Source organism: Anoplophora glabripennis, unplaced genomic scaffold (assembly GCF_000390285.2).
Source record: "Anoplophora glabripennis isolate ALB-LARVAE unplaced genomic scaffold, Agla_2.0 scaffold337, whole genome shotgun sequence".
Taxonomy (NCBI): Eukaryota; Metazoa; Arthropoda; class Insecta; order Coleoptera; family Cerambycidae; genus Anoplophora; species Anoplophora glabripennis.
The window spans coordinates 104886-127652 of NW_019416524.1; the positions used below are offsets into that span (position 1 = coordinate 104886).

The 22767-nt window shown below is 32.9% G+C and overlaps 2 protein-coding genes across 2 annotated transcripts; one reads left to right on the top strand and one right to left on the bottom strand.

The window, feature by feature from the left end:
* Positions 1–23: 23 nt before the first annotated feature.
* LOC108909424 (actin-3-like) lies at positions 24–9948 on the bottom strand. Its single transcript, XM_018713757.1, has 5 exons — positions 9900–9948; positions 6970–7104; positions 4867–5245; positions 623–922; positions 24–349 (listed from the first exon to the last, which is right to left on the bottom strand). The coding sequence occupies exons 2-5, from the start codon at positions 7093–7095 to the stop codon at positions 24–26; spliced, it is 1131 nt and encodes a 376-aa protein (XP_018569273.1). The 5' UTR covers positions 7096–7104; positions 9900–9948.
* A 4971-nt stretch (positions 9949–14919) lies between these two features.
* On the top strand, positions 14920–19864 carry LOC108909413 (DEAD-box helicase Dbp80). Its single transcript, XM_018713745.1, has 8 exons — positions 14920–15104; positions 15156–15376; positions 15430–15625; positions 15686–15800; positions 15854–16031; positions 16092–16329; positions 16385–16547; positions 19509–19864. Exons 1-8 carry the CDS (start codon positions 15042–15044, stop codon positions 19760–19762), a joined length of 1428 nt encoding a protein of 475 aa, XP_018569261.1. The 5' UTR covers positions 14920–15041; the 3' UTR covers positions 19763–19864.
* Positions 19865–22767: the final 2903 nt, after the last annotated feature.

Below are 22767 nucleotides of genomic sequence, written 5' to 3' on the forward strand. Positions count from 1 at the left end.
AATAACAATTGATTTAACAATAACTAAAAGCATTTCCTATGAACGATTATGGGTCCAGATTCTTCGTATTCCAGCTTGGATATCCACATTTGCTGGAAAGTCGTTAAACTAGCCAAGATACTCCCACCTATCCACACGGAATACTTTCTCTCCGGTGGTGCGATGATCTTGATTTTCATGGAAGCCGGTGCCAAAGCCGCTATTTCTTTCTGGATTCGATCGGCTATGCCGGGGAACATGGTGCTTCCCCCGGACAGCACGGTGTTGGCGTAGAGATCTTTTCTGATGTCCATGTCGGACCGCATTATGGACAGGTAGGTTGTCTCTGCTATACCGGGTGTCTCCATTCCTAAAGATCACGATTTATTGACTAATACTTAGTTGGAAGATGACGAAGAAGTAACCTCTTGTTCAAAGTCTTAAGGAAAGACCAAGTAACAATTATTTTTTAATAACCTACAGGACTTTTATAAGAACTGTTTACAAAATTATTTCAATAACAGTAATCATAGCACGCTAATAAGCCCAAAAGGGGCCCAAAGAAAATCGATTAAATTGTTGCTGGGGAGACAGACTGAAGAAATAAGAAAGGAATCTACCAAATGGACTACCAAGTACTTACCTATCAACGCTGGTTGAAACATGGCTTCGGGGCATCTAAACCTCTCGTTGCCGAGCGTTATTATCTGTCCATCGGGAAGTTCGTATGACTTTTCAAAGCACGACGTATTCTGGGCTAAGGCTATATCCTGATCGAAATCCAACGCCACGAAACATATCTTTTCTTTCAGATCGCGAATAATTTCTCTTTCAGCGGTGGTAGTGAAACTGTATCCTCTTTCAGTAAGCAGTTTCATCAAATAGTCGGTTAAGTCTCTACCAGCCAGGTCCAGACGCAGAATAGCGTGTGGAAGAGCATATCCTAAAATAATAAACATCAGTTCAGTTTTTTTTTTTTTTCATTTATTCCTTAACAAATGCAAATATCCTGACATCAAATTCTTATTTTTCAACTTTTTTTACACAAAAAAGGTATACTTTATGAAAGTAGCTATCTCGCACCGTTTTCGAGATATTTGGCTTTGAAGCTTCCATTGTTATTGCATTAAACTACAATTAAGTAAGTACCTACAGGTGTTATTAATTTAGCGGCAAAGTTTCTCAAGTAGGATTTGGAGGAAAATCAAATAATTGACGTTTTCCACTTGTCTTATTGCTGTAATTTGTGTGCTAATTTCTATTAAGTATTATTCGTAGGTACCCAATTAAAATTACATCTTAGCTTACAATTTAAATTGTATATTTTGTGTATTTTCGTTTTTGGAGTAACATGAATTCAGTTGTTTATTATGGAGAAACACCTGAGAAGAACTTTAGCAGCAGAGTTTAAATGCTGCAAAATCATTTCGCGTTAAGGATTTATACTTTAAAATAAGACAATTTTTTAATAAACGCGTTAATAAATGTATTGAACTTAGAGGTGGATATTTTGAGCAATAATTGTCAAAAGGCATATTTTTTTACTAATGTTTACTATTTTACTGTTCATTACAATTGTTTATTTTAAATAAACCCTTGTTTTTGGCATTTCTAAATTATTTTCATTATTTCAACTATTAGCATTGGCAGTTTCAAAGCAAAAAATATCGGAAACGGTGCGAGACAGCTACTTTCATAAAGTCTACCTTTTTGTGGAAAAAAAGTTGGAAAATAAGAATTTGATAACAAAGATGAGATACCTTAAAGTACAAAAAAGTTATGTTGTTGCCAACACATTCAATCTACGACAGCTGGCGCCCTCTATGAACTATAACCAAAATGTGAACAAATTTCAATTCCTCTATCCAAAGAACCCCAAACCCCAAAATTTTGTGTAGATATTTGCATTTATTAAGAAATAAATGGAAATAAACTAAAATAATATTTTACATTTAACACCCTGTATCTCTTTAACTATCAACTTTTGGACTAAGGTAAGTTCGGCTAAATCGCAATATTTTTGCTTGGGGAATCTATTCATGAATTTTTGCCCATTACCTCGGGACCACCCTGTATGTATGTCCAAACTTTTAAAAATAAAATATTTGTTGTTTATGGTGCAATATTTCGCACACGTTGTCATGAATAAAGTAAAAAAAAGAGTAGTAAAAAGTGACATTTGGCACAGTTAATTAAAGGCGCCGCTCATTCTCTTCATTATGACTTCATTACTGAATATTATTCAATATATGTCTAAAATCTTTCAACTAGGGAGTTCAAACAAAAAAAGTGATAACAAATAAAGTGTCAGCTAATTTAAAGTAAACTAAAAAAAGAGCGATAAAAAATGACATTTAGTTGAGTTAATATGACTATGCTCATTATTTTTTTGTTTTTAAAACTTAGTAAAATTTAGAAATATAAATGCCTAAATTATCTACTATGCAAAAGTCAATACTAATTTGCATCTATTTAAAATTACTTTATATTGTCACAAATATTATTTCGACAAATCCTCCTAAGCCAATAACAACAAATAGTCAGTGTAATGATTCGTTTTCGATGAGTTTCACAACATTTGTTAATGACGTCAGCTTTAGTCATTCTGGATGTCGTATCCCTCTGTACAAGAATCACACAGAAAGAATTATATTGAAGTTTCAAAGTAAAACCACTAAATACCAAGGCCGGATGAAAAAATAGTGGCGCTCCTGGCCAAAATTTCTAAGTAGCCCTTTGCTGATCTCTCTAATATTGTGAACACGGAGTATTCTTTTTTTTTTTGAAGCATAGTTGTTTTTCGGGCGGTTTTGCCGCTTTGTCAAACAGTCACCACTGAAGATGCTCACAGTCACCGAATGTCTGAGAGGATCATCATTGTTTGAAGAGCTGTTCCGTCTGTAGATGCCTCAGAACCAACAACAAGAACTGAAATGTACATCGGGAAAAGCCTAATGGTTCTGATAGTGGGTCTGCGCCCACAGAGGCTAGCTCGAGAGCAGCAAGGACAGGTCAAAGATTCCTAGCCATGAGCCAAAGAATTAACTGGGAGTGTTGAAATTAAAAAAATATTTCTTTGACTCAAGACTAGTAAAACTTGAATTCTGATATTAATATTCAAATATGCCAATCAGCTGAGATGCTAAGAAGTACCTACTGTCATGAACAAATTTTGAAGTCACTGAGTATTTAGCAAATCGAATAAGTGCATCTAATAGCTAATGTTGTTTCTAAGGAAAAAATCTCTTTAATTTCATTCGAACAAAGACCATTTTTAGAGTTATTATTTTTAAATTTACAAGATTGTCACATAGTTGTTGTAAAGTGATTACTTATTACATAGATTTTCAGCAAAACGACAAACATTTCGGGTACTAGGAAAAAAAATCGAAGCGTTTTCAAATTATCAAGGTTTCGTTAGGCCGCTTTAAGGCTGAAAAATTAGTCGATATCCTTAGTTTATTCATTATTTGTAATGTTATGCCAAGTTATTCAAATATCCCTAATTATGCAATTTTTTACCTTTTTTCTAACCAACATTTTCATTTTGAAAAAATATATTTATTAAAAACGACTTGTAGAGAACACTTTGCAGTTTTCAAAACCCTGATTGGATTTTCTGTACGACCATTTTTCCCGAGTAATTGACCGCTCAAGTTGAAGAGAATAAAATTATCTACAAGAGCTTTATGATGAAATTACCAAAAAAAATGTTTTGAAGTCCATAGGCCTTTTTTAAAAAAGTTAAAATTTACAAATTTTTTTCAGTTGATTTTTTTATGATTACTCAAAAACTGCTGGCGCCAAAAAATTTTAAACCGCAAATCTGAAAACTAGACACTTGAAGCTTCAATTTCCTTTTCTTAATTCTCTCTAGGACCATTTCCCTCCAAGTTACACCCCTTTGGAAATCACCCAAAATTTTGGGATTTTTTAATATCCCTTAAATTCTGTGCCTAGTGTATTTAAAATTACATTTCAAATCAAAAGTACAGTCCGTACTATATTTGTTGACATAGAATTTCAAGAAGACTCCTTCGTCACTGACTTGAAATTAACCGCATTCGACACCCGAGGTATGAAAAAAGACGTTGGCGGCGTGGCGTTCATCGTAACAGCTTGCAGTGCATACTGTGTTTTGCAGTAACTTTATTGGTTCATTCTTTTCTTGGAATTCCATCCCAACAAATATCGTACGGACTGTATCCACTTATTTATCATTTTGTGTGAAATTAATAGTTATTTTAGATTAATGTAATAATAATAGTAATAAGAAGGCCATTTAAATTAAAAACTAATAACAATAATTACTCGAAAGTAATCAGTTCAGTAAATTCCCTTTTAATTAATTGTATATTATTAGTTCAAAGTCAAAGATATCTTATTTAATGTGATATAGTTGTGATCGCTCAGTCTCTGTTCTTCAGTTTATTTTTGCCTTTGTAAGATATGAGGCTTATCAAAAAGAACCCTGTTTTTAAGGTGGCCCACATACGTACAGACCGACACAAATAAGTTTGCGTCTGAGTTAACTCCTCCCACAAATGCGCCCTGGACAACGCAATGGAAACGATTCTATCCCAAATCGCTGCGTCTGCGTCTTACTCCTTCTAACAGAATCCGTTCTTTCTCAATCTCGCGCAGCTCTGCCTGAGTCAGAGACACAACCGTATTTGTGTCGGTCTATACCCTTGCTTTAACCTTACTCGCTCGCATTTAAAAATAAACTTTTGTTTTTCCAATTTGTTTATAAGTTAATGCCACATATTTCCTCAAGGTAAGGGTGCGGCAAAACCCACCGTTTTATTTTAGTGTATTGCTACAAGCTACAACCAAAGCACAATCACAAAATAGCCCATTTTACTTATACAAATATCTGCTAACTACCTTCGTATATCGGCACCGTATGGGACACTCCATCCCCAGAATCCATGACTATACCAGTCGTCCTCCCGCTAGCGTACAGTGAAAGGACAGCCTGTATAGCGACGTACATAGCCGGACAGTTGAATGTCTCGAACATGATCTGCGTCATCTTTTCCCTGTTTATTTTCGGGTTGAGGGGAGCTTCGGTCAGCAGCACCGGGTGATCTTCCGGGGATACCCTCAGTTCATTGTAGAACGTGTGGTGCCATATTTTCTCCATGTCGTCCCAGTTGTTGATGATGCCGTGCTCAATGGGGTACTTCACGGTGAGCACTCCACGTTTGGTCTGGGCCTCGTCACCGACGTAGGAATCTTTTTGGCCCATGCCCACCATCACACCCTAAAGGTAAAGGATTAGAGTATATAGTTGTGATTCAATAAAAGATTAAACTCGAACAACTTTTATAATAGCAACGGGTTACTAATAATAATAATCAGAATCTAGATAGAAACTAATCGCATTTCGCATTAGTATATTGAAAATTTTTTAAATCTTTCCCCTACTTTAGAATGTTTATATCATTTTATATGCCATTGACAAATTCTAAAAATCAGTTTAGGTTGGTAGTTCACAATAATCCTACATCAAATTAGTTATAAAATCACGTTGTCGAGGCGAACAAATGAATGGTGCAAATAGTAGTTCACCTTTCGGTCCGTAGTGAGGGCGCTGCATATCTTCCTAGTGCTAAATTTGAGTGTTTTCGTGTTTATTATATGAAATGCAAGCAACATTTGCACAAACTGAACGTAAATATACACAACAATAGTGAATGCGTAGTTTAGTGTCATGATGGAGCAGAAAAACTGAAAGTAATATGTGTCGATACTGAATATTCATGGCAATAGTCTCAAGTCTCAAGAGTGATGAAGAGAACACGAACTACTGATAAGTAGGTAGGTGTAATGTTTTATTTTATGCACATTTCGTGAAAATTAATTTATCATTTTTATTAAAACGATTGTTTAAATTATTTTTCGGGTTTTAACCTCAAAACTAATTAAATATTCGGGCCTCTGTGGACCTTAGTAAAACGGTCACAAACTACTTGATTAATCCTTTAAATTTCAAGAAATAAATCTGAATATTAGAGTAGGTGACTAATGATTATACTTAAATGAGCCTGTGGCTATAATTCCTATAAAATCTAATTGATAGGTATCCAGAATCAATGAATTTTATTCTTATAAAAATTTGTAATGAATTGAATTGTAGGTATGTTTAGTATGTATTAAAGCTACCTGGAATAAAAAATTCAAATCGGGACCTCTATGTTAACAAGTGAACTACGGACTAGTTTACATTTTGGCCAGTAGTGGCGCTCTTGCATGTTTTCCTAACGTTAAATTTAAAGTGTTTTCATGTTTATAATAACAAATGCAAGGAATATCAGCACAAAAATTAAGTATAAGTAGGTGCAATGTGTAGTGAGAGTGAGCTTTATTGTGTAGTTCAGTGTTTGTATCAAGAAAACAGAAAATGAACAGAAGTACGTATCATGAATTTAACATTGGTGAGTTTAAAAGTTTTACAAATGTTTTACTTGTTTATAACCTATGCAATTCCAGAAAAATAATTTGAAAATTCTGTGCTACTCAAACATATTTGACACGGTTTTAAGCGATTTTTTTGGCTTTAACCTCAAAATAAAATAAATTTTGTGGATCAAGTACCACCAGGAGATTTATTGAATAAGACCATTGCCTGTTAAATCGCATCATCCGTGCTATTTACAACTAACAAAACAAACCTTATTACAAAAACGACGTGCTCTATCAGTTTATCAAAAGAATTGTATAACTATTACATCAACAAAACTTAATTAAATCGTATTCAAACTAATTTGATAAACCGCCCGTAAGCTGATCATCATTATTTTGATATGTACAGTGTTTTCAACTTATTTTCACTTTTCCACTCAAAGAGCACTGATAATATTTCCATCCTTTATCTTAATTGATAGTATGGGATGAAAATCTACTCAGTGCAGTAAAAGTTTAGAGTTTCGACGATCAAAGTGATTAACAAGTAATCGTTCGAAATAACTATTTTTTCTTCATTACCTGATATCGGGGACGTCCAACAACGCTCGCAAATACAGCTCGTGGAGCATCGTCTCCTGCAAAGCCTGCCTTGCACATACCAGACCCATTGTCTATCACTAAAGCTGAGACGTCGTCGTCGCACATGTTTTTATTCTGTGGAAAAGATAAATGAACAGTGAAAATTACAAATTAAAAATGTACGTGTAAACTCTATAGAATGTTACCATATAATCCACCTTGTATTTGCTTGTTGCTAATATTCCACGCTCCCATCATAATTCGTATTTTTGCACTATTTTTGGTTCACTGACTGACCGTTATTCTTGGATTTTCTATATGATATTCCGAGGTAATTGCTACATTACATTTTAATTGCTTTCTGAATTATTGCTATTAGTAATAATTGTTTCTGCAGATAAAGATCGAATCTCACTAGTGCGGCAAATGTAGAGAGTGGGCAAACAAACAGAGCGGTTGTTGAAATATTTTAAAGTGAATATCCAAGTATGATAGCTCGTTAAAAGTCGTGACTGAAAGGTTTTAGTGTGTCGAATGAAAATTAGGTAGAATGTGGAATTTTTTTACACGACTTTGGGTTTAGCGCATAGCTTGACATCCTTAATATTTTGGAAAATTTCTATAAAAAATCAGTCGATACTGGTTTAGGCCGTTTGAACACTGAAGATTTTTTTTCAGTTGTACAAAGTGGGCTTACATTGTGTTCTGATATTTTTAGTACGGATAATAGGGACCTATATATATCAAAAAATAAGGACATCGCTTTATATACATATTCCCAAATCCAACTAAATGTCACTATTTGGAGGTTTTTAATTGTACCCAATAGTATATTTTTTTGGTACACATTAATGTCAAGAATGTTAGGGACAGGACTGCCCTCTTACTTAATTTTAAGAAATTGAAGCGTTTTCAACAAATTCGGGTGTACAGGGTAGGTAATTCACGTAACTTTTAACCCCCTATCATTTTTACTTTTCTATTTAGCAAAAAATGATAAAACTAAAGTTTTAAATATTTTTTGTGATATCGAGGAAATATATCAGGCATTTTTAATTTTCCTGATTTTTTGGTAGGTATTATTTAGTATCCATTTAGAGTAGCTTTCATGATTTTTTTCAAATATTGTCAAATACCTGTAATTTGGCAAAAACTAAAATTTTCAGAAACTTTTTTTCATTTTTAATTTTTTGTTTTTATTTAATTTTTAAACCAAAAAAGTGCTTTTTGAAAAAGAGGGTCGTTTTTTCAAAATTCTCAAAAAAATCGTCTTTCAATATTCAACTTTATGGGACAGGTTTTAGAGTGGAATCTTTAGTTAAAAACATTTATATACAGGATGTTTCATAATACTATGATTTTAAGTAAAATTAAAATTTCAATAATTTTTCTGTTTTTTCTTTGTATGTCCCACAGCTTTTGAGATATGTGTTTAATTTCCTATTCAATTTAGAATATTTTCCGTCTCTTGCAATTTTTTCATATCTGCGACCGTTTTCAAGCAAAAAATAAAGAATGATTTCCTGTAACTCGCAACTAAATTAGAAGCCGGATTTCAAAATCCGTATTTAAAAGAGGTATTTGAAAATTTTTTACACAAAATATTCAAGTGTTCATAACTTGTTGAGGGGTTGAAATAAAAATTTGAAAAAATTCGTGAAAGCTCTACATGGATAATACCAAAAAATCAGGAAAATTAAAAATGGTCGAGTTACGACCTGTGATTTAGCGTGGAATGACCCATATATGTATAAAAATATGTAATTGATTGTTGCATTTCAAAGATCGAAATTTTGTTTTTTTATTAATTTGTCGCTTTTTGTAATCTTAAAATATGTAATTAATAACCTACAAAACAGTAATGCTGTTCTAGAAACGATCCAGGGGTTTGCAATTGTATAAAAAATATTACCTACTCCCAATTAATTATGTTTAATATTACGTTTCAGAAAAAAATTCTTCTTTTATGTTTTATATCTTCATTTGCATTTTTTATAGATGTTACAAAGTATACATATTATGTACCATAATTATTTAGAAAAAATGTATATTTTTTAAAGAAATTCTAAACAAAAAGGGTCTGTTGCAGTTTTTTCGTAAAATTAATGATTTCTGAGCAAAAAATGTATACAAAATCAATTAGGTACACCACATGATTGCATAGTGTAGAAATTTTATCAAACTGTAATTTATTTAATAGGCAGCTGTCATGTTGACATTTTTGTTGTTGGTGTTAATTAATGCAATAATTTTATTAAATATGTGAAGAAACAAGCATTCATAGTTTCTATTAGTTTTTAATAATTTATAATAGTGTTTTTTCACATATTTAATAAAATGATTGCATTAATTGTTATAACAAGTTGCCATTACAAAATGTCAACGTGACAACCGCCTACTAGATAAATTACATTCTACCCTATGCCAATCATGCCGTGTAATTGATTTTAAATAATTTTTTCCTCAGAAACCGTTAATCTTACGAAAAAATTAGAAGAAACCTTTTTTGTTTGGATTGAATCAGGCTATCTGAAAAGAATTTTTAAATGGTAAGATAGTAATAAGAAAAAAGTTTCGTATGAAACATTACATGAACTTATGGGTGACTTTTTCTACCCCTTACAACCATAAGGGAAAATCAACAAAATGTTTACTGAATGCCTTCTCGATAGCAGAAAACGTTTACATAATTTCATTTGTGTCACGTTGTGATATTTCAGAAAAAATTTAAAATTACTTTTACCTTTTTTTAAAAGCGGTTGTATTTTCCTTGAGATGTTGAAATGAGATTTTTTTATATGAAAGACCCACCTTATTTTTCGACAGGGAATCACCCCCTGAATTTTTTCACTTATTTATTTACACCCTGTATATAATAGATTTCATAAGTTTAAGGGACGTACATAAAATTGTTAAAATTCAATACTCACCTTATAATAGTCCAAAAACTGAGTACGTATCACGGCAATCCAAACACTAACTCACCAGCAACGGTTATTAAAGATATCTGCGGATGTTATATGGCTAATTATGGATTTCTGTGCATCAGAAAAGTTAACTGATTCCACACCGTTACAATGAAACAATTCCCCTACTTAATTAACAAAACATAACACTTCGGTAATTAATTTTTAGCCGACTGGTTCGCTTTACCTAATTTAATTGATTTATATAGTCCGGCAAGTGGAAGCGGGTCCCTCCTACCCCTCGGTTTATTTTCTTGGTGGCACTGCGGAAAATTATTCATTTTATGCATATTTTCTCTTAGAAAATTGTCGAATCGAGTAGAACTCATCACGAGATCTACGCGATCTTCGTGCCGAAGAAAGTTCTTCAGCAAATCCCTAGTGTCATTTTAAGTCTTAATTGCTCTAGTCGGATTTGCTGATAGTTGTTTGTTGTTGTAATTTATACAGGGCGTAACTGAAATACTTGACACAAACCTTTATTGTAGTTTCTGTATCAACACTGAATAAAATATCGATATTCAAAAATTGGTTTCTATCAAATTGCAAAAATTTATTAGAAAGAAAGAATTATTTCTTTTCTTTCTCTTTTTCTTTCTTTCTTTTCATTATTTCTTTTCTTTCTTTTCTGTCTTTTCTGTCTTTTCTTTCTTTCATTCTTTCTTTTCTTTCTTTCTGTTGATAACGTGACTATTTGAATAATAATTATTTTTATTTAAAAATGAAATTGATATTTGACACATTTACTAATAAAATTAGATACCCAAACATAGTCTGACATATTATCATTTATCTCTAGCAATATCCAGTAAAAATACATTTTTATAAAGCCTCTAACATTCTATCTTAATTGTGACTTAAATTTGATTTACTTAACTAGTAAGAAAAAAAATGTAAACAGAAACAATTATTAAATAATATTATTTATTTAAAAACTGTACGTCACTCCATCTACAGGGTGTTTTCAAAAGAAGTAGCACAAATGGTAGGTACGTACATGTGAGTCTACAGCTAAAAAATCACAATAAAAGAGTCTATAATGGGTATTCAGGATATTATTTATTCATCATTTAAAATAAAATAAAAAAACAGATATGTAGGTTTCCAATATTTTATTAACTTCAACACCCCGTATCTTGAAAAAGAGCGCATATCAACCTATTCTTATATGAGTACTACCACAGAAAATAAAACAATTATTCTGTGCTACTACCCCCATAATTTTCATTGTAGAATCTAATGCTGAATTTTAGCACATTCTTTACCAAACATATGTATGTATATTTCTTTCTACAAATATGAATAGATATATTTTATATCACGTTTTTTTTTAAATTGTTCTATTCATGTTTAAGATTTTAATGTTTCTGTGATTGCTTTTCTGTATATTTGTTCAATTTAAGTGACAAACTTATGCTTTCTCTAGTTTTATATTCTGTTTTTTCAGCTAATATTTAAAGATAATTGCACACACAATTCATATATAAATTACTTATTATGAATAATATATATATTTTAATAGTCATATGGTAAACAGGTAAAAAAGAATTACCACGCAATCAACCATATTCCTGTTATACATATACATACATACCTACATACTTATATGCACATTTGTAAGAATTGGAGCATTTAGTTAAATTCCATTTAATTGCTACTAATTAACATTTACAAAAACCACCATATTTTAATTAGGATAACTGAAGAATAAGCAATTATTACCGTTTATGCATATGTGCGGGCTTATCTTTCGGCGAATCTCGACAAAAGTGCCCATCTTAATTTCGGTTTGCTTTCACTAGAATGTTTTTAGGATAGAAAACTGTTCTTCCCTAGATTAATTGTTTAATGGATAGATCTCATTTATAAAAAAAGGAAAAAGTTCAATAATTATTCAATTAGATCGGTTACAATTACCGGTAAATAAACGAAACAATAAAAAAATGTTAGTAATACTATACACTTTCTTTAATTTATTGAAACTAATATGTACTAGTTTTTTTAAAGCAATATGTGATCTAAAATATCGTATTTTTATCGTAAAAATTATCAAATAAAAAAATAATAAAATTTGAAAACGGCCCCGTTATTTGTGTACTTTGCATATGGCAATTTCAAGGACGTCGCTTTACAGCCACAGCGTTTTTACCAGTCGTTATTTATACTAAAAAAACTGGGTTCTCGGTTAGAAAGTTTTGAAACTTCTCTGGGACTGAAATTAATTAAAAAATAATATAAATAATCTACTTACCATAAATCGATGTTTATTTTCTCTTCCGCTATAAGTCTATTACCCCTTTGAAAAACGCGTTTACTAATCCTGTACATAATTATTCCAAAATTGCTTTTTATTTGTTTATTTCAAATCATTAAAGACCATTGTTTCAAATATATACTTCTTGTTTATATGCTTTATTTTTTATTTATCTGTATAATGTCCATTTTATAATAAATATACCTACATATTCTTTATGATTTTATAATAACTTGCTTTATTTTCAAATCCAGTTCTTATGAATTGAAATAGTTTCTTTTATATAGGCATCTAATTATTATTAGGGTCGTATGACGGTATGCTAAAATTAGAACTAATTTTAATAATTCATAAAGAAATTTTTAATCTTGTATAATATCATACATAAACTGCCACAAAAATTGTTGTTATACGATCCTTACTATAAATAATACTCCATCACTTATTAACACAACGCAAGAATTATTATTGGTGAAAGATGCCGTATCTAAATCTATAAAATCAATTAGTGTGGAAGAAGAAGAATAGGAGAATTGCGTTTATTTACATTTGTATAATTTGTGTTTTCTGTCGTTCATGTGTTTACTGAGAATATGAGTAATGCACTCCATAGTGAATATATTTAAAAGAAACGATTTCTCTAAGAATTCTACTCCCTTTTTTATATGATTATCTTGTTTCAACGTCACAATTCTTTAATCCCATAAAACTTTTATAAAGAAATCCTTACTGATTTATACATTATAGGCAATAGTGTGAATGCGAATATTCAGTTTTGAAATCTGGCGCCATTTGTCTAAGGCTAAAATTTGACCGCGCAAGCGCAGGCACACTTGTACTTCTGGGCATTGATCTTATAGTACAGATCGATGGTTCTGGGTACAGTGGCTATATGCAAGACAGTGGCGACAATAGCGACTAAACCCCGCCCATCCGCCATGTTGCATCCAATGTCAAATTGAAAGTAACTTTAAATTTTACGCACAGTTTTAGGCAAATAACTCCCTTGGAAAGTGATTTTAAATAATGAATGAATATAGAATCTACTTGCGCAATAGGGAAGGATAAATATATAATAATAACAACTATTGGCTTATATTTTCTAGGCAAGTAAATTTAAGCATACCTACATTACACAATGAAATTTATTGGGTTTACATTAGAAAAACGAATACTTAATACTAGTGATAGTATTTGTTACAATAAATGTCCAGCAACACTTTTACTTGCAAGCTTTTTGCATGCTTTTTGACATTTTTTGGAAGCTATTTTTAATCGGAACATAATAAATCTTTTAACAATTTTATTTTTGATCTGATGACAATTNAATACCCATGAATATATACTATAAAAGTACGCATAAATATAATATCTATCAAACATATATATCGATTTTTGCATAATAAACCAGTTCAGTGTACAATATTGAATAATAATAAAAATATAATGTACTTACCCGTGGAGCTAAATTTCTTCGCTTTTCTTTGAACGACATAAGGCACAAAGTCTACCCATATCTCTAATACTAATAACTAACAACAAACAAAGTTTAATAAAGTTTTTGGTTAAAATATATACAGGATAATAGTCGCAATTATTAGAGAAAATACACCAAAGGACTAACACAACACATCAACACAAAACATAATGAGAATATTTTTAGGTTAGCTTGGCTTTCTTACTGTTTACCGTTCTTGGTTCCTTTCAACCAATCAAAACCCATAAAGGAAGCGCATGCGTATGAATACGCTGGTCCGTCGCCCCACTTTTCGGCTTCAAGTCAATCGCAAAATGATTAGTATAGGATAGAAGTATGTGCTACTACCTTTTTTATATGATTATCTTGTTTCAACGTCACAATTCTTTAATCCCATAAAACCTTTATAAAGAAATGTGTATCCTTACTGATTTATACATTATAGGTAATAGTGCGAATGCGAATATTCAATTTTGATCTAGCGACATTTGTCTAATTGTATGGCTAAAATTTGATCGCGCAAGCGCACGCACACATTTGTAGTTCTGGGCATCGATCTTATAGTACAGATCGATGGTTCTGGGTAACACCCAAATTTGAGATTACAGACAAATTCTGTTCTATGGTAATATTTATGTTATGAAAATCGCTTACACAAAATATGTACGATTATTTCTATTTAATCAGGATGATTTAACCATTACAGACAATACAAAAATTTAATGTACATAACAAAGTCTTTAGAACGCTTTTAATTAATAATATTTGTATAATTTATTTTTATGTTAGATATTAGCATGGTTTTGTAATGTTAGAATCGCTATATTATATCTAATGATGGTGATATAGCTTTGATGAAACACAGTGCTCAATGTGCAGACAGATAGAGTTTTTAAAATAGATCTTAGGGGTGGTCTATGGATCTTAGGCTTCGAAGTAATGCTTAATACATATTTGTGAAACGCATAATTATTTTGAAATTTACGCAGATCCTAAAAAATGGTGCAATGAGCCTTAAATATTATGTTTCTCATTATTCGCTCTCATAATTTGATAACTTAACAATAACATTAATTTGGCGCAGCAGCTGCACTGCTGCGCCAAATAGAAGATCGTAAAGAAAAGATTTGAATTTAAAATTCTAGGGTGGCTCCACAGAACATAATAGAGGTCGCTTTGACTCGTGGTTGCCAACATTAAAATTCTAATGTTTTCTCGTAACTTAACTATTAGTTATTATTTGGTGCAGCTGCAGACAGTAGACATTCAGAATCACAATTCAGATTTATAGTGCCGCAACTCAATTTCCGTTTATCTCGAAATAAAATTTGTTTTCAACGAAGGAAAATCTTCTACAAAAGATCATCGTCTAGCAATGTCTAGTAAAATAGATTGGGCCAAGTATGTAGCTGAAACTGAGAAAAACCTCACGAACAAGGTTTGTTTTGCTGCAGTTTTTTTGGATAGTTGTAACATAACCCAATTTCAGATAGCAAATGTAGAAATTTCAAACGAAGGTGATAATCATGCAAAAAACGCAATCGGAGAAGATGACGATGATGCTCCTGATCAATTCAGTCCTGCAGAGGCGAGTCTCCTAGCAAAGGTCATAAGAAAAGGCTTAGTTGAAAGTAAAAATGACATCGAGGTGCAGCGGAAAGATCCAAAATCACCACTGTACTCTGTCAAATCCTTCGAAGCTTTGAATTTGTAAGGATCCTTTGTCTCAGACTATGATATACTTTAAACAAGGTTACTTTTAGGAATCCAAAACTACTAAAAGGAGTCTTTGACATGGGATTTAATGCTCCTTCCAAAATCCAAGAAACTGCGCTACCTACTCTTTTGGCAGATCCCCCACAGAACTTAATAGCCCAGGCACAGTCAGGTACTGGAAAAACTGCAGCTTTCGTTCTGGCTATGTTAAGTAGAGTTGATGTAACAAAGAAATACCCACAAGTAAGATTATTTTTCAAATAAAATGTCTCGAGTGTTTGTGTTGAATAATTAATTTTATAGGTACTGTGCCTTTCTCCAACTTACGAATTAGCAATTCAGACTGGTGAAGTTGCAGCTCATATGGCAAAATTCTGCCCAGAAATTGAAATGAGATTTGCAGTAAGGGGAGAGGATGGTAAATTTCTGTTTATTTGCATTATTTACAACTCTATTTGTTCACTGTTGTAGTGCCTAGAGGAACAAAATTGACTGAACATATAATAATTGGCACACCAGGAAAAGTTTTGGATTGGGGTATCAAATTTCGAGTATTTGATTTGAAAAAAATCGACGTTTTCGTTTTGGACGAGGCTGATGTTATGATAGCAACACAAGGACATCAAGATCAGTGCATTAGAATACATAAGTATGAATTTAGATGTAAATTAGCGTTTAGCTCATATTGATCTATTAAATGTTCTTGTAGGAATCTCAGTCCGACTTGTCAAATGATGTTTTTCTCAGCAACGTACGACCAAGAGGTTATGGATTTCGCTGAGCACATTGTAAAGACTCCCATTATAATGAGGTTGAAACGGGAAGAAGAAAGCTTAGATAACATTACTCAATATTACGTGAGGTGCGCAAATCAGCAAGAAAAGTACAGTGCCGTTACAAATATCTACGGTACAATAGCCGTTGGTCAAGCCATAATATTCTGCCATGTAAGGATAAATTATTAGGAATATTTAGTATAGTATCAACAAACATGATTTTTAGACAAGAAAAACAGCTTCTTGGCTGTCAGGAAAAATGACCACAGATGGTCATGCAGTAGCTGTACTTTCGGGAGATTTAACTGTGGACCAGCGTATAAGCGTTTTGGATAGGTTTAGACAGGGAAAGGAGAAAGTTCTTATCACAACAAATGTACTCTCGAGAGGTATGTGTTATATACAGGGTGTTTCGTATAAGAACCCACAGAGCAGGGGCATGTAGGGGAACCCAAAACATGGTGATTTAACGCAACTTACCTTTATAAAATCGTTATCTCAGTTATACTTGAACTTAAAAAAATCAAATTTGGTACATAGTGTGAGTGTACCAAGACTTAATCGACAGTAAGTAGAGTTTAATTGATTGAAACATTTTAAAGGGTTGACTGGAAAGGTCTTTGGCCCTCGGGCTCCGCGGTGCATTCTCTGTGGGTTAATAAATAAATAATATAAACAGTGTGGCTACGATTTAGGTGACACAGGCCTATAACTCAGGTGTTAATTGACGAATCCTTTTCAAATTTTAACCACTTATGCAGACCAATGGGGTGGACATTTGAGGATCATTAAACTTAATACATGTATAGGTGTGCGTTAGGGGAAATTAGAAGGGGATCGATTTTTCGGTATTTTTGATTAGTGAATATAATAGGGAAATGCTGATGCTTAGTCTTAATCAGTATCATCGAAAATATACCCATGTCAAGTTTCATCCAAATCGTATACAGGGTTGTACAGAAAATTCATTTAATACAAATGTAAATAAGCTAATACTCTGTTTATTTTCTTAGTTTCAATGTAGCCGCCATCTCTCCTTATACATTCTTCTGTTACCTTTCTTATATGAGTATTTACTTTTCGCAGTTGTTCACAAGAAATGTTTCGGCATGCCTCTCTTATTCGTCGTTTTAAATCTTCTATGTTTTGTGGACGATTGGTGTAAACTTTATTTTTAACTGTACCCCAAAAATAAAAATCCATTGGTGTAAGATCAGGAGACCTGGCTGGCCAGTCCTGCAGCGGGCTATGAGGTCCTATCCACTTTAACGGAAAATTAGTATTCAGCCAGTTTCTATTTATTCGCGAACTATGTGCAGGAGCACCGTCTAACATAAAATATAAATTCTGTCTAGCATCTAGCGGCAGAATGTCCAAAACATCAGTAAATTCTGTTTCCAAAAGACGTAAACAATTTTGGGCATTTAAAGTTTCTATAAGAAAGGGTCCGATAATTCGATCATTAAAAATCGTGCACCAAACATTCAATTTATAAACATACTGATTCTTAGCATTTATTATCCACCTGGAATTGTCTCTTTCCCAATATCGAGAGTTTTGCGTCGATACAACACCATTTGTAGAAAAAGTAGTTTCGCTAAAAATAATTTTTTTCAAAAAATTTCTGTCGTTCAGAAATTCGCCTTGCACCCAGAAAGCATAGTCTAACCTCCTTAAATTGCCTCCTTCTAAAAGAGTGTGTAAAATTTTTGGTTTAAAGAGCTTCAATTTATTCTTTTTTAGACATTTTCTTATGGTCTCTTTGTTTAAATTCAAACTCAATGCCGTATGTCGTATGCTTAGTCGTGGATTATTTAGGAAAGCATCTAAAATCCTATTTTCGTGCAAGTTTGCTTGTCGGTATTCTTTTGGTCTTACGTGTGATACACTACCAGTATGATTAAATATTTTATTCGTGCTACTGTACTGTAACTTACTGTTCGATTGGGATGGCGGTGATTAAAAATTCTTGCAGCTTCATGTGATGTAACATTTTCTCCAGAAATTCTTATTATTTCAATTTTGTCAGTAACTGATATAATTTCTGCCATCACTGATGTTTTTTCGCAATAAATTATTTTTAAACTCAGAATTTTAATAACAATCAAATCAATTTTAATTTAATAAAAATGCATGATTAAAACGTTTCAAGTTGAAAAAAATTTTATATTTTCATCCAAAGGGGTGGTTTTTAAAGGTTTTTCCGGGTTTGAAAATTTGGGACACATTAAGCTTCATGTTAGATAGCACATGAAATTACTCATACTGCATAAATGAAAAACATTTGATTACATAAAATACTTAAATTTTTATTTTTTCTTTTTTTCCAATAAGTGGTGGTTTTCACCCCTTAAGAGCAAAAAGCGCACCTAGCGCATATATAAGTTTTGAAGTGGGGGGTAAGATGAGCCTAATTCTAAATTTTGAGAAAAATCGATGCAGTTATAAAAAATTTGGAGGTATTACTATATTTTCAGCTACAGTAACTGATCAAAAAAAAAGAAAAAAATGCGCGATTTCGGATATAGGTGAATTAGCCTAAATCTGCCTATTTTGAGTCCACGAATCTGTGGTCCTCCGTGATACACGTTATTCTGGGACACCCTGTATATTTTGTTGGTAAATTTACTTATTTTTGTACAATATGTAAGATATGGTTAATTTGAAAAAATCTTTAATGCCATTTATCTCGAAATCACTGTTTTTTAACTTGAGCCCTTTATATATTTTTTAATGAGAGTAAAAACTTTAGCAACAAAGTTCTTAATAATTTGTTTTTTTGTGTAGCACTATTATTTTTTACTAAATCAAAGATCTCGTTGAATATCTAGATTGTCTTTATTTGGTATTCATACAAGCAAAAGTTGTTAGAAGATAAAGTTTTTTTTTAAATTATAAATAAAAATGTTCGCTATTTGTAATAAATTATATGGCGGCCACTGTATAATTTTTGATATAATCATACTTTGTTAATTATTTGCGTGAGAGATATTGATAAAAAATTGAAGAAGCGTTGGTGATTGAGAAATAGCAACTGGAAAACCTGGAAGTATTAGGAATTTTTTTTGGGCAAAATTTAGCATACAGCTTGGCTTGGTACTGGCTGGGAATACAAAATTATGTAAAATTTCAACTGAAATTCGTAAACAATAATATTTAATTTTAAGTCTTGAAAAATAGGCTCTCAATTAATTGAAAAAGGTAAAATTATTTTCTTCCAAAGAATCTGTAGTTGACAGCTTGTCCTACTTTTTTGTAAGGTCCTTTATACATTATGCATTTGCGACAACTTTCAAAACTTCAGATTATATTTTTGTGGGCATACATACCCTAAACAGAAAATATTTTAGGTATTGATGTAGAACAAGTTACCATCGTTGTAAACTTCGACTTACCAGTCGATGTACACGGCAAAGCAGACTGTGAGACTTATCTACACAGAATTGGTCGCACAGGAAGATTTGGCAAACGTGGAATCGCTATAAACCTTGTGGATTCCGATCAGTCGATGGCCATTTGTAAGTCGATTGAGAAACATTTCAATCGAAAAATCCATTATCTGAATGCAGAGGACTCAGATGAAATCGAAAAAATTGGGAATTAAATTATATATTTAGAATCATGAATAGAAATTTTTTACGTTTATTTTTGAATTAAATTGTCATATTTATTTTTCAGTTGACTTGATGTTAAAATATCTTTGATGTCTGTCATTGTAAAAATTTTATTTTAATAAAAATACATTCTCTGTTCTATCTTGTTTAGTGTTTTTAAATTTTACGAAATTTATAAAAATGACGTATTTCATTGAAATTTTAAAATTTTGCATATAGTTTCAGATATATTTGAAATATATGACATTTATGAAAGAAATGTTTCAGTACATTATCAGAAACTCCCTCAAACTTATCATAAACGTCTGATTTAATTGGAACATTTCAGTATGTTTAAATACATGATCATGTTTCACTTTTAAATGTAATTTTACAAAGGAATTGTAAATACCACTTCTTTGTAAACCAGCGTTGCCAGACGTCCCGATTTTTAACCCAAATTTAAATGTTCCGCGCGGGACAGGCTCAGTCGCACTTTTCCTGCTCTTGTTTTGTTTTTTTTTTGTAGGCATTAATTATTTTCTCCAGGTCTGTTATTAAGTAGATATTTCCCGAGTTCGTCCTTTTTTTTTAGACATCAATTTCTTTAAAAACAATATGTTACCCGCGCCACGCGCGCGCGCGCCATTATTCCATGGCTAGAAATTGGCCTCGATGATTTGGGATCGAGGGGGATTATCCCTCTTTATTCTGCCTCATCTCGTGTAGGCCTGGACAGCCTTCGTAGGTGGGCCCCATCCGTCGTCTACCCCGACCGCAAATGCGGCCGGTGTAGGCGCTTTGTGGGACTTCCTTTTGTCCTGGCTGGGCCCCGCTGGCTAGGGCCCTTCTGGCGCTCTTCTTGCTTCGCCGGCTGGTCTGTGTAACAATATGTTACCCAGATATCCTGAGACGCGTCATGACTCCGGGTCTGTCATGAAATAGATGTCCCGTTTTTGGATGAAAGGATCCCGCTTATTTATTCAGAAAGTTTCAAAATCCGGCAACGCTGTTGTAAACCCTATATTAAGTGTTCATATAAAATCAGCAAAGTTTTTTTATCCAAAGTTTATTTATAACTTTGGCAATAAAAATAAAACATTAACAATGTAAAAAAGTTTTAAAACACTTTCTACTGTTTCACTTTGTTATAACCTAATGTTTTATACTCCTTATTGGTTCAAAACATATTCTCATTTTAAATTTGAATTCTTTAAGATTATTAAATTCAATCAACATACATTTTTTGAGAAATACTTTTACCTGACATTTGTTAATTGAAAAAAAAAATGAATTAATCCTTTAGTTTTTTGTTTTTTCCATTTCATAGGTAAATTTATGAGTAATTAGCTGCTTTCCAATTGACAGAATGTACTTCAGGTGCAGTTTTCAGGCAACTGGAATGCTAAAAGTTAATTTGAAGTACTTGAGGAGTGCTCCACTTGCTTATTGGAAAGCTTCAGCAGAACCCTTGGAACCTATCATACACAATATAAAGAACTATTAGCATTATTGACTAACTTCACTAGTCTTCCTTAGTTTAAGTCATAAAATAATACAGCTGCTGCCATCTTTCGGAACTAACTAAAACTGATTAATGCTTAACCAATTTTCCCTAAGAATTGTAACTCTGTATGGCTAACTTATGGAGTGTAGAGTGTATACACTCCGTAAAGGAGAGAACGCATTAGGCGGTCGCAGTCCCGTCGCATCGCGGTCCGTTTTGGGCTGAGCTGATCGCGGTCTTTTACAAAATCAGACATTTGGCAATTGCACACAATCCTGCTCACGCTCTCCTTTAAATAGTTGCGGTATTATTTTAGTAGTTAAAAAATGAGTTCTATGGAAGAGCCCTGTATACATATACATATATACACGGATTCATCGAGGCGTAACGTTAGTCTGATTAGCGGAAGTTGCGCAAAAATTTTGCGCCCATGTTGCGCGAATTTAAATAAAAAGCGTAGTCCCATTCACAAAAAGTGCACGAAGAAGGCGCAACTATTATAATGCCACGTCTATTGTCTTGTGATTAAACTATTATGAAGCACTGAAAATACTTATAATAATATATTGCAATTAAAAAAATAAAATGCAATGAACTTAATAAACAACACCTTAAGTTGCACGATTTTTATGCATGTCATGTAGAAGGTCTAAACTTTGACGTAACTATTAGCCCAAGGGAAGCGCATTTTTTGTGAATACGTTTACACGGGCGCAAAACTCCTTAATCCGACTAACGCCTTACGACCCTTTCATGAATCCGGCTATTAGTGTTTACGAAGATATTGAAACCGTATAAAAACTAAAAGTCGGCGTCTCTTTATTGTACAAGTCGGCATTTCTTTATTGTACCCGGGCAGTCCGGGCACACTATCTTCGTAAACACTACAAACTCGTTACGCAATTTATGCAATAATTTTAATATAAATAAGTCTGTTTTCTCAAGCAAAGACGAAAATTATAAATGTGGATTTGAATAAACTGTTGGCTGTTGATTCCTTGATCACAGCTTAAAAAATAATCAGCTCGTTAATGCAACGGGCGGGAACGATTTTTGTCTATCATTGGGTAAGTCTCGCCCCAGAGATATGGAGTAGGGGAGAATGAGCTTCGACGAGTGCGCATCCACTTTTCTAGGGACGCTACGGGCGCAGTTCCTAGCGGGCAGCCGACCAGAGCACACGTGCTTTGTGAAAGTGTAGTGCAAGGAGCAAATTCTACCTGCCTTTATTAAGGCTACCTGGAAAGAATCCCTTTCTTTCCTTTTAATCACCGACCTAATCCCCGGCTTAAGCATAGACGCCGTCGGCATCTTTGTTACAGCACCTGTGCCGGGGTTATGCCCAGGTAAGTTTTTACTTATTTATCAGTTATTTGCATTACTTTAGAATACATTTCTTTAAAATTGCGACCCCCGACAAACAATATACCAGACAGACAAATACACCAAAAGACACGTACGCCCCCGTGAGGGGGCATCCCCACACGACTAACACTTACACACCTTCCC